Consider the following 15,376-nt stretch of genomic DNA (forward strand, 5'->3'; position numbering starts at 1 on the left):
GTGCTATGCACTGCTGAAACACTGTTGAACCTACAGAGGGTAAATTCCCTCTGTAGGTTCACTAGAGTTTTGTGTGTTTAGCAGAGGTGGTTCCCATGTAGTGAGAATTGGGCAGTTGAGTCACGCTCTCTGCTACAGGCCATGCAGTTCACATGAAACTCGCTAGCCCAGTTTCCACATTTAAAGTGGTGAGAGCAAAAACAGGTGAATGTGAAAATATGAGTTTTATATCATATGTTATATCGTACTGGTATTTCACGCTGCGTGGCAACCAGTAGGAACAAGTACTGACATCACAGCCCCAACTCTCACATATCTGTTTACCATCTTTCTCGCTTGACCCTTTGTCCTTTTTTTTTTAACTGTACTGTGAGAACATAACGATAAGGGGAAAACACATGACACATCACAAAGTCTCCCTAAGTCCACTGTTTTTAGAATTTGACTTTCATTTTGATGTCTTTAATAGATGACATCAAATTTTTGGACTTCTTTCATGGCTGTGATGCTTCCGCATTGATAAAAATCTGCCAGCAAACCTGCAGACCTGCCACTGAACCTTTTTACACTAGAGGTCTCCACAAGTGTATCTTAGTTTGATCCCCCCTCCCCGGACACACACACATGCTAAGAGGAAGGGGGGAGGAGAGAGATCATAACTTGAACTCACCCAATCAGGGTTAAGAAACAACACATAACTTGTCAATACATTAAAAATGGATGCAACACAAATGCAACAAAAACAACAAAAAAAAAAAAAAAAAAAAAAAAAGCTTTTTCAAGTTTTTCAAGTCATGAGCGCCAAGCTGAAGTAAAGTCGAGTCATTTATCAGTTAAGACCACAGATCAGTATCTGAAGTCTGGCATGAATCAATCCACGTGAGCGGTTGAGTTATAGAGTGAAAGGAAGACTTCACTTTTAATCATTTCAGCATTGCAGGGAAAGCATTTTCCGAGTAGTTAGTGTGAAACTTTCCCCCAGAGCTTGTCAGAGCTGCTGCTTTATCGCTGCATTCTCCAGACTTGTGTACAACAAGAAGTAGTTCAGCTGTTGACATCTGGAATGCATCACGCTTTCAGTCCTCTGCTGTACTAACCTGGGTTATTTGGGGGGGCTAATAATGTTTTTTATGTTTGCTTGTTTCTTCTTTCTCATTAGTACTGCAGTGGGAATAATTGTTCAGCTTTTGTGTTTTTATGTCGCAGACAGTTGTCAAACTGTTTACTTGCAGGTTGTTTTTCCGTTTCCTTGCCTAAACAGCCTTATCTGGTGAGATGCTTCTGTACTGCCTCAGCAGTTCTTTGACCACAGAAACCAAATGTTTGTGCCAACCCTAAAACTGCTTAGAGCCGTGCAGCACCTTCAGATCATGCTTTACAGCTCTGTAGGATGCTGTAACATCCATTAACTCCTTACACTCCCGTTTAGTTAGATCACAGTATATATAGTTTGTTTTACAGGGGCTTTTCCTGATGGTAGATACACGTCAAAGTGGTCTTCAGGAAGGTCAGTAACTACAATTTTGGATTCATCCACCCAGAACAAAAAGCCCCAATTTGTGCCAGTATCTTCACTGACAAAGAGCAGTTTTCTTCTAATCGTCTTTTTGCACAGCAAATGTTTCTCCCTGGCACGCTTTTGATTCAGACCAAATTTGTGCTTTCTGAAAATAAACACGTTCACTTTGACACAAATAGCTGCACACAGTCTCCTGCAGATCCTGTGATGAAATTTTGGAGCTTTTGAGAACTCTTTTTGCATCAGATGTTCTCTTCCTGGGCTGGAATTTTTTCATTTGAAATCTACATGTTGATGATGATAATGATGATGATGAGGATGATGCTCGCCATTGTTTTGAGCATCTTAAGAACTCCATTGTCTTGGGACTTAAACACCAGACACTAAATAACAGCGGTCTAAATAAGGCAGGTTTCACCTAACACTTTCTGAGGAAGTAGTAATCATCAATCTACATCTATAGACAGGGTCAAGCCTGCCCCTCCTCTCAGTTTAGGGTTTCCACTTCCTCAGTACACTGTGTTCTCAGTAGTTTAAGAGCGAGCTCTTTAAAAAAAAAAAAACAGAAGCAGATTGTGTTATTAAGGGATGGGCGTATTCTGTCACTTTCCTCAAGAGTTGACATAACTGGGTTTCCCAAGAATGGACTCAGTGCTCCACTCTGACTTTTTGCTAGACTAACAGAAATAATGTTTTAGCTCATATCTCTCCACATAGACAGTGGTGTAATGCACAAAAAAAAGGATTTTTTAGATTTAAAAAAAAAGGTATATGATGGGTAGCTGCATGCTTCTTTTCAAAATATAGTAAAATTTAATATATATAAATCCACGAAAGAAAATGATGACGCCAGGAAGTTACAAGAAATGTGTGGCTAATTTATCAGATGAAAAATGTGAGTGCCTGTAAAGCAAACAGCTTCACTGACCGAAACCAGATGGATCGTACAGTTTATTACAGGAACAATAACACCTCTCTACAGTAACATGCATATCAAAGTTGGTTTGTTAGTCAGTGCAGATACTCCTTATTTTGTGGAAGCACTTAAAGCAAAAGGTAAAAATAGTGAAAAGAGGCAACTGCGGTTAGATTGGATCTGTCACACCTTTTCACCATACACACTCATTCGTGTCACAGGGATGCCACACTTACCATAGAAATATAACACCTTTATTCTGTATTGTCAGCTGATTACAAACACCTTTTTTAAACAGGCATGAGAAAATACAACACAAAAACTGATCAAACATTTAAATTACCCCAAAAACCGAATCGGAATTCTTGTGGCCCCAATAACTGCACCCATTTGACAGAAACCAGAAATGTTTATGTTACAAAAACTATCAAAAAACTGGAAACTGAAGCAAAGATGGAAAAAAAAACATCAGCGGAATTATAGGTGAAAAGATAGAACCAAGCTTTATCAGACAATTCAGTGACTCCTTATGACTGTTTTCCTGGAAAGGGGGGTAATAATATCATAATAGTAATAATGATATCAATTCATATGAGAACAACTTTCTATTGATTCAGAGCTCCCCTTCTCTAAGAGGATCCAGTAAAATGCAGCCTGGAATTTTTGCGATTTTTCCTGTAATTTGTCATCCCTCCGGGCATTGAAACAAAGAAGCTGAAAGAGGAACTGTCTGCATGCCCATCGATAAACTCTTGTAAAAAGGGACTTCTTTCTTGTAATCCTGATTAATATCACGAGAAAAACCAGCAGAACTATGAAGTCACTTGATAACAAACGGCTCGGATGTGCACGAAGACTGCAAAGGTTAAACTAACAGCTTGGTTTCATGCTTCCTCTTTCAGGTTGTGGTTTTCTCTGTGTTGGGTAAAGTGCAAATGTTCTGCTAATGATGCTAGGCAACCTACACTGCTGAATCTGCAAAGTTGCACTGAACACGATTTCCTGTGCGCAGACTGATGCAACGGGTACAACTGTGAGGGGGGTCATCGTGTTTGGATAAAAATGTAGGCTACTATGACATGTAACTTTTCATGGTGGTGCGTTTCCCCACTTAAACTGGATGACGTTGCCGTAGCTGCTGACAGATGTTGTAGTTGACACAGTTTCGTGCTAAGTAAAGAGCCAGCGGCAAAACAAACTGCAACAAGTCTAACTGTGACTCATCGTCCCAGGTGAAGATACAACAAAGTATTCAAAATCAGATTTATAATGGAATTGCATACATTTTGGTCATAACTCATAGAAGTACAAAAACAGAGTAAAAATACATATCTGTGGTACATTATATTAATATACAGTCACGTGCATACATTCACAAGTGCCAAACCTTAACACTCTAGAAGTGACAATAAGCCACAGTGATCTATTTTTACTGGACATGAAAAAATGAAAGGAGCACATCCCCCAACTGTCCTAGTTCACTACATAGCTGTGCTCCTCTCATCCACGCTGGTAGTTTGTGAGTAGACTGATGTAGAAATTCTGTCCTGTGGTATGAAGACCTTGATCAGCTGGCACAGTCTGCAGGGAGATCTGTTTATCATCCGCAACAGGTGCCTCCTGAACTTCTCCCCGACAAACACATACAGGATGGGGTTGAGGCAACTGTGAGAGTAAGCAATGGCCTCTGTGATTTGTAAAGCCAGTCTGACGGCTTTGCTGTACCCACAATCTAACACCTGGTGCTTTAGCTCCAGTGCTCGGACAAGTGATGCAATGTTGTAGGGAATCCAGCAACAGAAGAAAATAGCTACCACTATGACAACAAGGCGGATAGCTTGTTTCTTGGATGACTGGCTGTTCAGTAACCTCCAGATGATCTGTGAGTAGCAGAAAACCAGAATGATGATCGGAATGAGCAGGCCTACAATGTTCATTTTAGCGATGCTGAAGACCTGCCAAAAATGAAGAATGGAACTCACTTCTGGAAATCCAGGATAGCAAGTGTGCTGTCCCGACACATTTCTTTGCTCTTGGAGGAAGATCAGGTCAGGAAAAGAAGCCAGAAATCCCGCTCCCCATGTAACAGCAGCTGCAATCATTCCAAAGGAGCGTGTACGTGCTCTCATAGCACAAACAGCATGCACTATAGCCAAGTACCGATCAATGCTCATTAGAGTGATAAAAAATATCCCACAGTAAAAGACGATATGATAAATGCCCAAGACTATTTTGCACATAGCATCCCCAAACACCCACTGGTCCCAGGCTTGGTGGGCTAGGAAGGGCAGGGAACACACCAAAAGGAGGTCAGCGATGGCCAAGTTTAACAAGCACACGTCAGTCATGGTGCGGAGTCGCGCTCCAAAAGTAATGACCCAAAAGACCAGGGAGTTACCCAGAACGCCCAGCAGGAAGAAAATGATGTAGATGGCAGGAAGAAAAGTTGCTCCGTGTCGCGTATATACACATGGTTCAAATTCATCGAACAGGGAGGGGTCATATTCATAATAGTCAGTAGTATATTCAGGACTATATGCAGAACTATTTTCAGTTGGAGGCGTGCTGAAGCTGGAAAGAAACAGAGGCACAAAAACAAATGATTAGATTTACTCATTATGCCTTACTTATTTTCAACAACTTTGTCTATCACAGATTAAAGTATGCATCTATATAAAACAACACATTTTTAAACAGTTTAACTCAGCGATGATCTGCAGGCTTCAAACTGTGTGGCAGCTCATTTAAACAGTATCGGAAAGCATTTCTTCACTTTCAGGACTGGCATGAGGAACTTTCAAAACCAGTCACTCACATGATCAGCGGTTTTGGTACTATGTCTGACCTTGACCAAAGCTGTTCAAAATGTTGGAAGTCTAAACAGAAACAATTTATATAAAGCAGCGTATTTATCAGAATACTGGGATCAGCAAAATCAAAGCAGGGGATAAAGATGTTGTTTAGCTGTCAGCTGCTCAGGTAAAAGTTGATTAACAGGAGCACTGCGGAGATTTTCTTCACTCTAAATGCACTGATACATTTAAAGTGAAGCCGCTGAGAACGTGTAAGTTTGTGTGTGATAGTACCGATAGATACTTTCATCTGAATCATCTGAATAGCAGCACCACAGCTGTGACACTGCACAGCATACAGAATACAATAATTAATTAATAGCAACATTTTAACTAAATGAGAGTATAGTGCAAAACCAACATATACAATGATGAAACTAAGATTACATTTGATAATTTATCGTGTTATGTATTTATTGTAGAAGCTTTAACGTACAAAATAAAGCACCTTGAGGCACCTTGCTGAGATTTGGACCTACACAAATAAAAATGAATTTAACTGAATGTAATCAATTTATAATATGGTGTCAGCCAGCCAAAGTCCTTCTATCAAAGAGTTTCTCAATGCGTTCATCAGGTTTTGCAACCATCTTAAAATGCCTCCTGGCACTCTTAAACGCAGGCAATCGGACACTGTGTGACCACAGTTTTTCAATCTGTAAGTACAATTAACATTTATTTTATGATATATATATAATCTAAAGAATATTCATAACATTCTGTTTATTTAGTTCAGTTGAATTTCAGTCTTACAGCTCAGCAGGAAGTCAAATTTTATTCTGAAGTGCTGCGGTTGTAAATAAAATAAGCGGTTAGTGAAGCAGCACGGTTGTTTTGGTGCAGATAAGAACTGTAGCAAAGTAAGAGAACCACTGCACGAGCTCACGTGGCAGTGAGGTAAGCTTTATCAGGCTTCTTTTTTAAACTTCCTGCGAGACAGACCGTCTGTGACTGCTGCTGGTCTGTTGGAAGTAAGGGCAGGGGGCCAGCAACTGTGAAAACAAACAGCTGGCGATTGTTTACAAGCGAGCAAATCACAAGTATTTGGCGACAAATGACGAAGTGCTTGAAGATTTTGAATCCCTCACAGTTCATGAGAAAGTGACACAAACTGTCCAAACGCAGGCCAACGCTAAAACAATAACTAGGAATGCGTCGCCTGAAAGGAAAAATGAAAGGAGCGTGAAAACCGCGAAGATTCAAAAAGACGGGGGAGAGGATAGTAATGATATTAAAAAGCTTAAAATAGTCTCACGATGAGCAATAAATGAAGAAAATGCCGATAGATGTTTGTTATAGCTGATCTTACCCTTGGAAAAGTGAAGATTCAGTAAGATTCAAACTGAAAGTAAAGTCAGTTTCGGTGGTCTCGTCCATGATCAGCTGCTTTAAAAAAAGAAAGAAAGAAGCCAAAGAACTGAAAACCCGTCCTACCTCCTAAAGTGGCAGGGGTGGGGATACTGTATTTTAACTCTACTGTAAAGGAGTGAAATAAATCTTTAGTTTTCACTCGTTAGCAAAAAATCAGCCCTACTTATATGATAAAAAAAGGATGTAAATTAGTTTAATCATTAAATTGCATGTAAATGTTCTATGCAATTTTGATACATAACTCAAATGTTAAATCTGAAACTGAGTTAAATCTGGGCAAATTAAATGTGCGTGTAAGTATATGCACACACAGGGACAGGTTCAGCACCAGGCCATGTGAACTGGATGGACAAGCAGCTTTGATGGGGGGATTTGGCTCAATTCATTTTGCTATTACATGAATTAGAATACAAAATGTGATTGCACTCACACATACCCTGCATAATTGCACCCGTACACGCATGATAATGTCATAGAGGAATGTAGCCACAGATACAAAAGTGGGAAAATACATGTGTTTGAAAGCAGACGCACCGCCACACACAGTGGGAGAGCTGACTGTGAGCACGCATTTATTTTCAACACAGTTCTGTTTGTTTTGAAGTTTTTGAGTAGGGTTGTGCTTTAAAACTGTCCACACATACTGATGGGTGACCTGATTTTAGTTTCAAATATATATGAGGGTTACCTCTCACCGCTGTCCCTCACAGGCATGCTGCTTACCTCGATTGCAGCAGAAGTATTTGTGGTAAACCAAATGTTAATGATTCTATACTGCTGTTAACCTAATAATTAAACCCAGCTTGCAAGCTTATCTGCAAGTTCATTTATCTGTATAAATCAGTGTAACTTATAGTTGACATATATCCACAGAATTCAGCTGAGGGGGGCACAGGAGCTTTATTGGGCCAATTCTTGACGTGAAGTCTGCATATAGATCATATTTTTGAATTACATTTATTAGGCAACTTCTTTGTATATCAGTGGATCTGCAAAAATATAAGTAACAAAAGTGTTCAAAGAAATGGGATAAATTAGAAGGCCCATTATGGTGCAGAAGTGGAAATAAACATCACATATAAATAAAGTAGATATCCAAAGTGGAGATGATTGGCCATGAAGCCAAACATGCTCTACGTTCAGTGAAAACCAAGCACAGCATGTCAGTACAAAAACCACATACCAAGTGTCAAACACGATGGTGAGGAAAGGCGAGGATATAGGGGTTTTTTGCAGCCACAGGATCTGTGCACCTTGCAATCATTAAGTCAACCATGCTCTCTTGTGTATACCAAAATACTCTAGAATCAGATGTCAAATGCCACCTGTCTGACAGCTTAAGCCTGACCCAGTTTGATCAATGATGACAGTGACAGTGATCCCTAACACAAAAGAATGGCTGAAAAAGAAGAGGATCAACATGTTTCAATGATCCAGTCAAAGTCCAGACTTTAGGCTGATTGAAATGCTGTGGCTGGCCCTTGAGAGAGCTGTGCATGAACAAATTCCTGAATATCTCAATGAATTGAAGTGAGGTTGTACAGAGGAGTGGGGAAAAACACTACACGTCTATAGCTAGCCAACTCAAATCTGCTCCGTGCGCAATCGGAACTAATTCGAGAACTGATTGCTGTTAATTTTGGGATTATTTTACCAATCGATCTAATGCTCTTTAGTCTTTAACTGCTTCATTATGAAATAATATGAAACTTTGTGACTGGTTACATGTTTTATAAAGTGCTATATAAATAAGTTTTACATACTTGCAACATTTTTTAAAGATCTCTCTGCTTCTAGTTGCTGATGACTTACATGCTTGTGGTCATTCCATGTATTGAGGGGAGGGTGACCCACATTTGCTCCTGCTATGGTTTGTGGCAACAGATTTCTTTTGTATGTCCTTTTAACTGCATAGCACTTTTGGTTTATTACATTTCACACAGGTGCATTAGAATCAGTGTGCTGCATCAGTCTGTGGTAGGCTTCCCCAGCAGTGGTTTTGTCATCTCTTCCCTCTACCGTCTCCACTTTTGATTCAAATTTTGGTAAATTTTATCTAATAAAGGATCTGTTACAGCAGCACACTGACTGTTGTAGCTTCTTCAGTGATGTGCCTATAACACATTTTCAGCAGCTGCGTGCAAAAAACAAAATACTACAAATAAATAAGTCTATGAAAAGTAATGTTAGAGGAGAATATCCCCCTAAAGTTGATTATGTCATGATTTCTATCAGAACCTGAGTTGGCATAGGATTTGTGTAAGTAAGTATCGGCAGCTTGTTTACACAATATTATAATGCTGATAATAATAATAGTAATAATAATAATAGCTTAGCTTTATTTGATATCTTTCATGGAACTCAAGATCACTTTAAACATTAAAGTATTAAAAAAGGAAGCCAAATAAGGTATAGACTATAAAGTAAAAATCCTGCATGCTGGCCACAGAAGAAGACATCTCCATTGTAAGTGGTTTATTTACTTAAGACTGAAAAAATAACTGTCTTGAATTGTGAGGACTTTGCAGTTAGTGCGCTGCACTATATTTAAAATGCTTTGTGATTAGCGTCAGTCTAATTGACGATTGATGATAGCTACTACTGTTTTTCAAGAATTAAGATAAGTTTTTTTAACACGTTCCATTAATTTAAAAAAAAACACACAAAAAGACAAATAAACAAAACAAGGCAAAAAAAAAAGTAGAAAACTACTTGGATAACTTGGATATTATCAAAGCATATTGCATTTTATATTCAAAAGTGTTACGAATGAGATGAGGATGTAATTTCCTCTCCCACTGACCTAAATTTAACACATGCAAAAGAGAAAATGCCCTGTCACTGTCAGCAGATAGACAGATACAGAAAATGCACCCTGGTGCTTCTCTCTATTATCACTTACAAAAAGAAAAAAAGAAAAAAAGGCAGCATTACTGTCATTAATTAAATAATGCATTGATAACACATTCCTCACTGTGCCCCAGTTCACTATTCTTCACTCAGATTGCCCTGTGCCACAACAGGTAAAAGATGAACTGATAATGATCTTGCGTCTAAGATATGGATCAATGAGCTAAATCCAAAACATTTTGAGACAGTAATTGCATTATAATTGAACTTGTAATGAGAAATGACAGTCATTAGACTGACCTTCCTCTTTTTGCTTTATACTTTTGTCCATTTAGTTATGATTATAGATGCTTTCCATTAAAGAAAAAAAACATTTCAATTGTTACAGGCTGAAGATAAATAAGTGTGCGTCATTGTTTTCTTCCCGCTTACAGAACTGTAAAGGCGTGCAGCAATACTGCTGACATGTTAGCCTGAATCATTCTGCATATAAAGTGGGAAAAATATTTTTACCTTTCCATGGTGCTGATGGTGGAATTCATTGTGGATCGCAGGATAGAGAGATGGCTTGTCTAATCAAACAAGTTATCCACTTTGCATTAAGATCTGTGAAGTGAGAAATGGTTTGCACACACATGAAAAAAAATTGAAGGTGTTGCTTTTTTTTTTAAAGTACAACCTTCCTCAAAACCAAGTTAACTGGGTGGGCTTGCGGGTTCCGATGTGAGATGTATGGTTTAATAGTTTCCTGAGACTGTTTTCAAAACACACAGTGCAAAAGCCCACAGTCTGTGCAGCTATAGAACCACAAGTCCATATATGCAAACTTTTAAATATGCAAGGTGACTCTGACCAGACCTGCAGGCGCACACAGCTGGAGGCTTGCATGTGGGTTTTTTGTTTTTTTTGCCTGACAGAAGTGATACTACCGACACAGCCAGCAGTGCACCCTGTACAGACAATGGTTTCAGAATAGCATCGTGTCTGCTGAATGCATTTCTTTCTTTGAGTTAGGGGTAGACTTCTGACTAAAATCTAAAGAGGAAACCTGTGTGACTTGTGTGTTTACCAGATCTTAATATTGTTGTGCATCATTTAAATTCACCTCGTAGGCCCCAACAATGCCTTGTGTTACTCAGATATGTTGTTGTTAGATGACACACGAACTCAGATCTGTACACTTCTTTTCAAATAATAATAACCCTCTGACAGGAATTACAGCAGTGAAAGTGGTTTTGCCACTTCCATCATAAAGGCCTGCTATGCGTCTATCTTACCCTGCAAACACACTGTTGGCAACACCCTTTAACACACTTCAGAGACTTTTTTCCTCTAACTGTAAAAGGAAAGAAGAATGACGAAAGGGTTTTTTTTGTTCAATAATTTTATTTTTTCAAAAATAACATTGTGTTACAAACTGTGAATAAACACGACATTTATGTTTTGATGCATGTGTTTTGTTTCAAGCAGTTTCAAAAATGAATGCTTATAACTGCAAATTGGTTTTGAGAATTGTTTTACACCACTCAGAAGTACTAACTAATGCGTTCACACACACGTGCGCTCACACACACACACACACACACACACATACACACACACACACACACACACACACAATTTGTGATCTTTGTAGTCTCTCAGTTTCAAATAAAAAAAAAAATCCAGTGCTGCGGAAACAGTTACACCCATCAGCAAAGCACATGACCCATTTTTAATACTCTGATCTTACAGGTGTGTTGGAGGTTTCTTTGTCTGTGGTATCCCTGTGACTGTAAGGACCACTGCTTGGGTAACTCCAACCAAAGTATTTAGCCATCACCTTGTTCAGTGACTTCCTAAACTTCTCTCCTACAAATGCGTAGATCACTGGATTTACACAGCAGTGGGACAGCGCGATAATCTCAGCAATGCTCATGGCAGTGTTGAGGGCTTTTGAACTCACACAGGGGTCGGGTCCCAGGTTTATGTCAAACACCTCCAGTGTTTCGAAAAAAACTGCAAAATTATAGGGAACCCAGCACACCACAAACACACACACAATGATGAAAATCAGCTTCACGGCCTTGTTCCTATTAGAGTTCCTGGACTTTGACAGCACAATGAGGATTTTCAGATAGCAGAAAATCATGATGGGAAGGCACAGAAAAAGGCCCACTGTGTTCTCACTGAAGTTGCGCTGCAACTTCCAGAAATGCTCTGTGCCTTCTGGATAGATGGGCTGGCACTCTGAGGCGTTATCAACAAGCTCCAAGGAGGCAAATACTACCCGAGGGGTTGCCATAGTGACAGATATCGCCCAAATAATGATGCTGGCTGTGATGCCGTAGCGACGTGTCCGGGCTCGAATGGCTGCCACGGCATGGACGATGGCCAGGTAGCGGTCCACGCTCATGAAGGTCACGAACAAGGTCCCACTGTAGAAGCCTAACTGTTGGGTGGAAGAAGAGAGGAAGTAAAATTAGAACAGGATGTGACATGAGATGAGGAAACCTTTTATGAGGCTTTAAATGCGTCAGTGAGGTTCTTCACAAATCTGACATTACCCAGCAGTTGCTTCACGCATCACCTGAGCTTTAGAGTATCGAACAACTAAACAGGTGTAATTGTTTGTGAATTTTGCATTCAGAAAACAGAAATCATTTCTTTTGACTTCTTTTAGAAGTTACATAAAAATATGAAGTAATTAATGTGAGTAAACTGGTTAAAATTTCACTTATTTAAAAAAAAAAAGTAACATAAAAAAATTTTCATCTTGACAAAGGAGCCCATTCGGATTACTTAGTTTATATATAAACTTTACTTTTTGGTAGTACATATGATTCAATACAACCTAAAACTATTAATTTTGATGAGCCTAAGAATAATCATCTCTTTGTCTTCGCCAGCGACATGGCAAAGCCATGAGGAAGTTGCAGTTCGTCAGTCATAGTTGCAACATTTCAAATTCAACAGACTCCAGATTATCTGTTTTTTAAATCTTGTGGACCGCAGCCTTGGCTCTGAAGAAGGCACGGTATCGACGTGTCAATCATGAAAGTTGAAGTGCTTCAGTTGTTCCAATAATGAATATGCATTCCATGTGTTATTATGGTACACATGAGGTTTTCCATTTAGAGAAAGAAAGTAAGAAAGAAAATAACTACCTGATAAACTCCTGTTTTTATTTTGCATAAGCCAAGGTTCTGGGAACTGTGGGCCCAGAGGGGCAGTGATGCAGCCACTAAGAGGTCAGACAGAGTCAGGTTGAGAAGACATACATCAGTCATAGTTCTGAGCTTAACATGTCGCAGGAGGACCCACAGGACTGTGCTGTTTCCTGTGAAATAAATTCAGATATTAATCTTGGAACAGAACGTATGTGAAAGTCTGATGCATGCATGAACTTTATTGATGAGTTCTGTGCTTCAGTATACAGAGTTGAGTCTTGGGCTATCGTACAAGCTATGTCTGTGTATTCAAAAAGCCTTATCAGGGGCTGGTTTATAAATGCTGTGTTACATAGAATTGGTATGGAAAAAAAAAAGATACATACCTAGAATGCCAACACAAAACAGCACATAGCAAAGCACTGTTAAGACCATGGATCCAATGAAATCCGAACTTGAATCCGGATTGCAGGTATCATTGTAATCATAGTCATAATTGTCTGAGTAGTTAAAGGTCCCGTTATCTGACATGGTGGTACAGCTGTGAGACAGAAAAGGAAATTTGGTCAATGTAGTACAACAGTCATGCAAAAAGGTGAGAATTGCACCGCCACGTTTAAAAGCTACTGTGGTCTTTTACATAAAGAGAAAAAAAGAAAAAAACAATTACCTGAACTATTGTCAATATATTCATCTCAAGTTATTTAAATGATGTAAACAATACACAAGTAATAACAATATGGAGGCTGCCCGTTGTTACTATATAGATGTAATTGGCACCAACAATACCAAATCTGTTAAATCAGCTTGTTGGGAAATCAAATAAAAGTAGTTCGTCTGGTGTTAAAAAAAGGTGCAGCTCAGTACTTTAAAAAGCACCAGCCAAACCACTCAAGCAGCTGGACCTGTCTGATCATGTTTTCAGTTTCAAACCCAGTTCTGGATTGTTTTGGGTGAGTCTCTGACATACATGCACACATATGAAGTGTTCCAGTGTTTTCCTCCTTTTTCTTCAGCACATCAGGAGATTAAAAAGTGGCAATACAGATAGAGAGAAATGCCCAATAGACATAAAACTTCCGCTATTCAGTTTTTGTCCTCAAATGCCTTCTGTGTTCCCTTTCCCCAGTGCCACGCACTCTTCAGTCACTCCGCTGTCTAACAGATATCACAGATAATTTAAAGAGGTACATTTACATCTATGATGATTATAAGATTATGTTTTTTGTGCCATATTATGCCAGAACATGTCTACAAGCCATTTGTGGTAGTTACTGAATTTCTTACCAAACATTAACTTGAGTCTGTTCTCATTCTATTTTAAAGCCAAAGCATCTGAATATTTTAAATATAAATATGTATGTATGTGTAAAAAAAAAAAAGCCTACTTACTTTATGATGGCACCTTTTGGCTCCTGATTTAATTTTTCTTGTGGAAAGTCACATAAGAATTTCCTCCATAGTTTAGCTATCAGAAGTCTTTAAAGCCAGTCTTCAAGAAACAGAAAAGGAGTATGTTGTTTATTTCTTCTCTTTATTAGACACACTATTCCCCACAAGCATGATGAGTGAACAGTTTGCTCATCAAATGAACATTTTAAAGTGATGATAAATTCTTCAAAAGGGAAAAATTAGTTCAAACAGGGAATTGAGAGAGTGGACTGGACTTTCCTGCCCTTTAAGTAGAACATTTTTGATAGAATCATCATTTAGTGAGTCATGTAAGAGAGGCTTATGTGTAAAAACCACCCAGAAGGTTAACTTCTGTTTTCAAAGTACAGGCTAAATATAAAGAATGGCTGTAGATGAATGCTTATACATCCATAGACATCTCAAAACTTCCTGCCGGCGTGACCATAATCAAATTGATGTGATCTATTCAAACCGCATGTCAAACATTTTTCCTTTCACTATAAACAGATGCACAACCACCTGACTTGTTACCGTTGCCGACCCCCACTTCCTGTGGGTGACAGTGTTTACGCGCTGACACACACACACACACACACACACACACGCATATTCCTCAACTACACAGTGGGTTAAAGGGTGTAGGAGGTGAATGAGCTGAAGTAAGTCTAGTAAGTTGAAACTAAATGTTTAGAAATCAAAAATTTGAACACACTTACCACACTTTTGGCCAAAATCACTGCTCCTGAATGTGTATGTTCTTGTGCTGCGCGCCGAGCTTACATGTCATCCTGCCAATATGCATTGGTTGCTTTTTGTGTCAAATCCTGCAGCGGAGCTCATTTCTGGTAACGTGAACTCTGGGTTTTGCTGTTTCCTCCGCATTGTGTTAAACCTGCAAAGAGGTGTTGGTGCGGTTTTCTCAGAAATGTCCCTTTATGCGTTAACATGAGGCGGGAAAAGACAAAGGGGAAAAATATATTCAAATGAGGAGTTTCCTTTTTATTCCTTTCAAATATACCTCTTAATAATCTGATTTCTAAAAACTAAATTCAGCTCATCAGGAATGACTGAGCTTAGTTTGCACAACTTTACTTGAACTTACTCACAGTTCATGCCTGAAATAAATCATGCTAGTGTTTAGTGGTGGCTGCAACCATAAATACATTGATCTGAAACTACCTAACATGTCTTACCAAATGTACATATCTCAAATGTAATTTTGGAATCTGACAAGAATGCTCAATGACCAAGTGTATAACTTTCATTTCAAGTTCAAGATGTGCTGTATCATTTATTGTCCTAAGAA

At 38.9% G+C, this 15,376-nt stretch overlaps 2 protein-coding genes across 6 annotated transcripts; both read right to left on the reverse strand.

Annotated features, from left to right (window-relative positions):
* Window positions 1-2,457: 2,457 nt before the first annotated feature.
* On the reverse strand, window positions 2,458-10,147 carry ccr8.2 (chemokine (C-C motif) receptor 8.2). 3 transcript variants are annotated; one of them, XM_084943768.1, is made up of 3 exons: window positions 6,597-10,146; window positions 4,418-5,006; window positions 2,458-4,315 (listed from the first exon to the last, which is right to left on the reverse strand). In XM_084943768.1, the coding sequence occupies exons 1-3, from the start codon at window positions 6,662-6,664 to the stop codon at window positions 3,917-3,919; spliced, it is 1,056 nt and encodes a 351-aa protein (XP_084799894.1). In that variant the 5' UTR covers window positions 6,665-10,146; the 3' UTR covers window positions 2,458-3,916. The 3 variants fall into 3 exon arrangements, with proteins under 3 accessions (XP_084799894.1, XP_084799892.1, XP_084799891.1); XM_084943766.1 differs by having other exon boundaries at window positions 2,458-5,006; window positions 10,022-10,147; XM_084943765.1 differs by having other exon boundaries at window positions 2,458-5,006; window positions 6,597-10,145.
* A 735-nt stretch (window positions 10,148-10,882) lies between these two features.
* LOC146377308 (C-C chemokine receptor type 2) lies at window positions 10,883-15,294 on the reverse strand. Of its 3 annotated transcripts, XM_084943770.1 has the most exons (5): window positions 14,787-15,294; window positions 14,050-14,149; window positions 13,044-13,198; window positions 12,655-12,827; window positions 10,883-11,939 (listed from the first exon to the last, which is right to left on the reverse strand). In XM_084943770.1, the coding sequence occupies exons 3-5, from the start codon at window positions 13,186-13,188 to the stop codon at window positions 11,223-11,225; spliced, it is 1,035 nt and encodes a 344-aa protein (XP_084799896.1). In that variant the 5' UTR covers window positions 13,189-13,198; window positions 14,050-14,149; window positions 14,787-15,294; the 3' UTR covers window positions 10,883-11,222. The 3 variants fall into 3 exon arrangements, with proteins under 3 accessions (XP_084799896.1, XP_084799897.1, XP_084799898.1); XM_084943771.1 differs by lacking the exon at window positions 14,787-15,294 and having other exon boundaries at window positions 14,050-14,773; XM_084943772.1 differs by lacking the exons at window positions 14,050-14,149; window positions 14,787-15,294 and having other exon boundaries at window positions 13,044-13,989.
* Between the last annotated feature and the right edge of the window lie 82 nt (window positions 15,295-15,376).

This window comes from Perissodus microlepis, chromosome 11, assembly GCF_051167445.1.
Source record: "Perissodus microlepis isolate ML-2025 ecotype Zambia chromosome 11, ASM5116744v1, whole genome shotgun sequence".
In the NCBI taxonomy this organism is placed as follows: domain Eukaryota; kingdom Metazoa; phylum Chordata; class Actinopteri; order Cichliformes; family Cichlidae; genus Perissodus; species Perissodus microlepis.

Excerpts from the sequence above, each read along its gene's own strand:
- ccr8.2 (XM_084943765.1), bottom strand. The coding sequence starts at position 6,664 with ATGGACGAGACCACCGAAACTGACTTTACTTTCAGTTTGAATCTTACT. Across the intron at positions 5,007-6,596 it reads GAATCTTCACTTTTCCAAGG|CTTCAGCACGCCTCCAACTG; the intron begins GTAAGATCAGCT and ends GTTTCTTTCCAG.
- LOC146377308 (XM_084943770.1), bottom strand. The coding sequence starts at position 13,188 with ATGTCAGATAACGGGACCTTTAACTACTCAGACAATTATGACTATGAT. Across the intron at positions 12,828-13,043 it reads GTTTTGTGTTGGCATTCTAG|GAAACAGCACAGTCCTGTGG; the intron begins GTATGTATCTTT and ends TTTATTTCACAG. Across the intron at positions 11,940-12,654 it reads TAAAAACAGGAGTTTATCAG|TTAGGCTTCTACAGTGGGAC; the intron begins GTAGTTATTTTC and ends TCCACCCAACAG.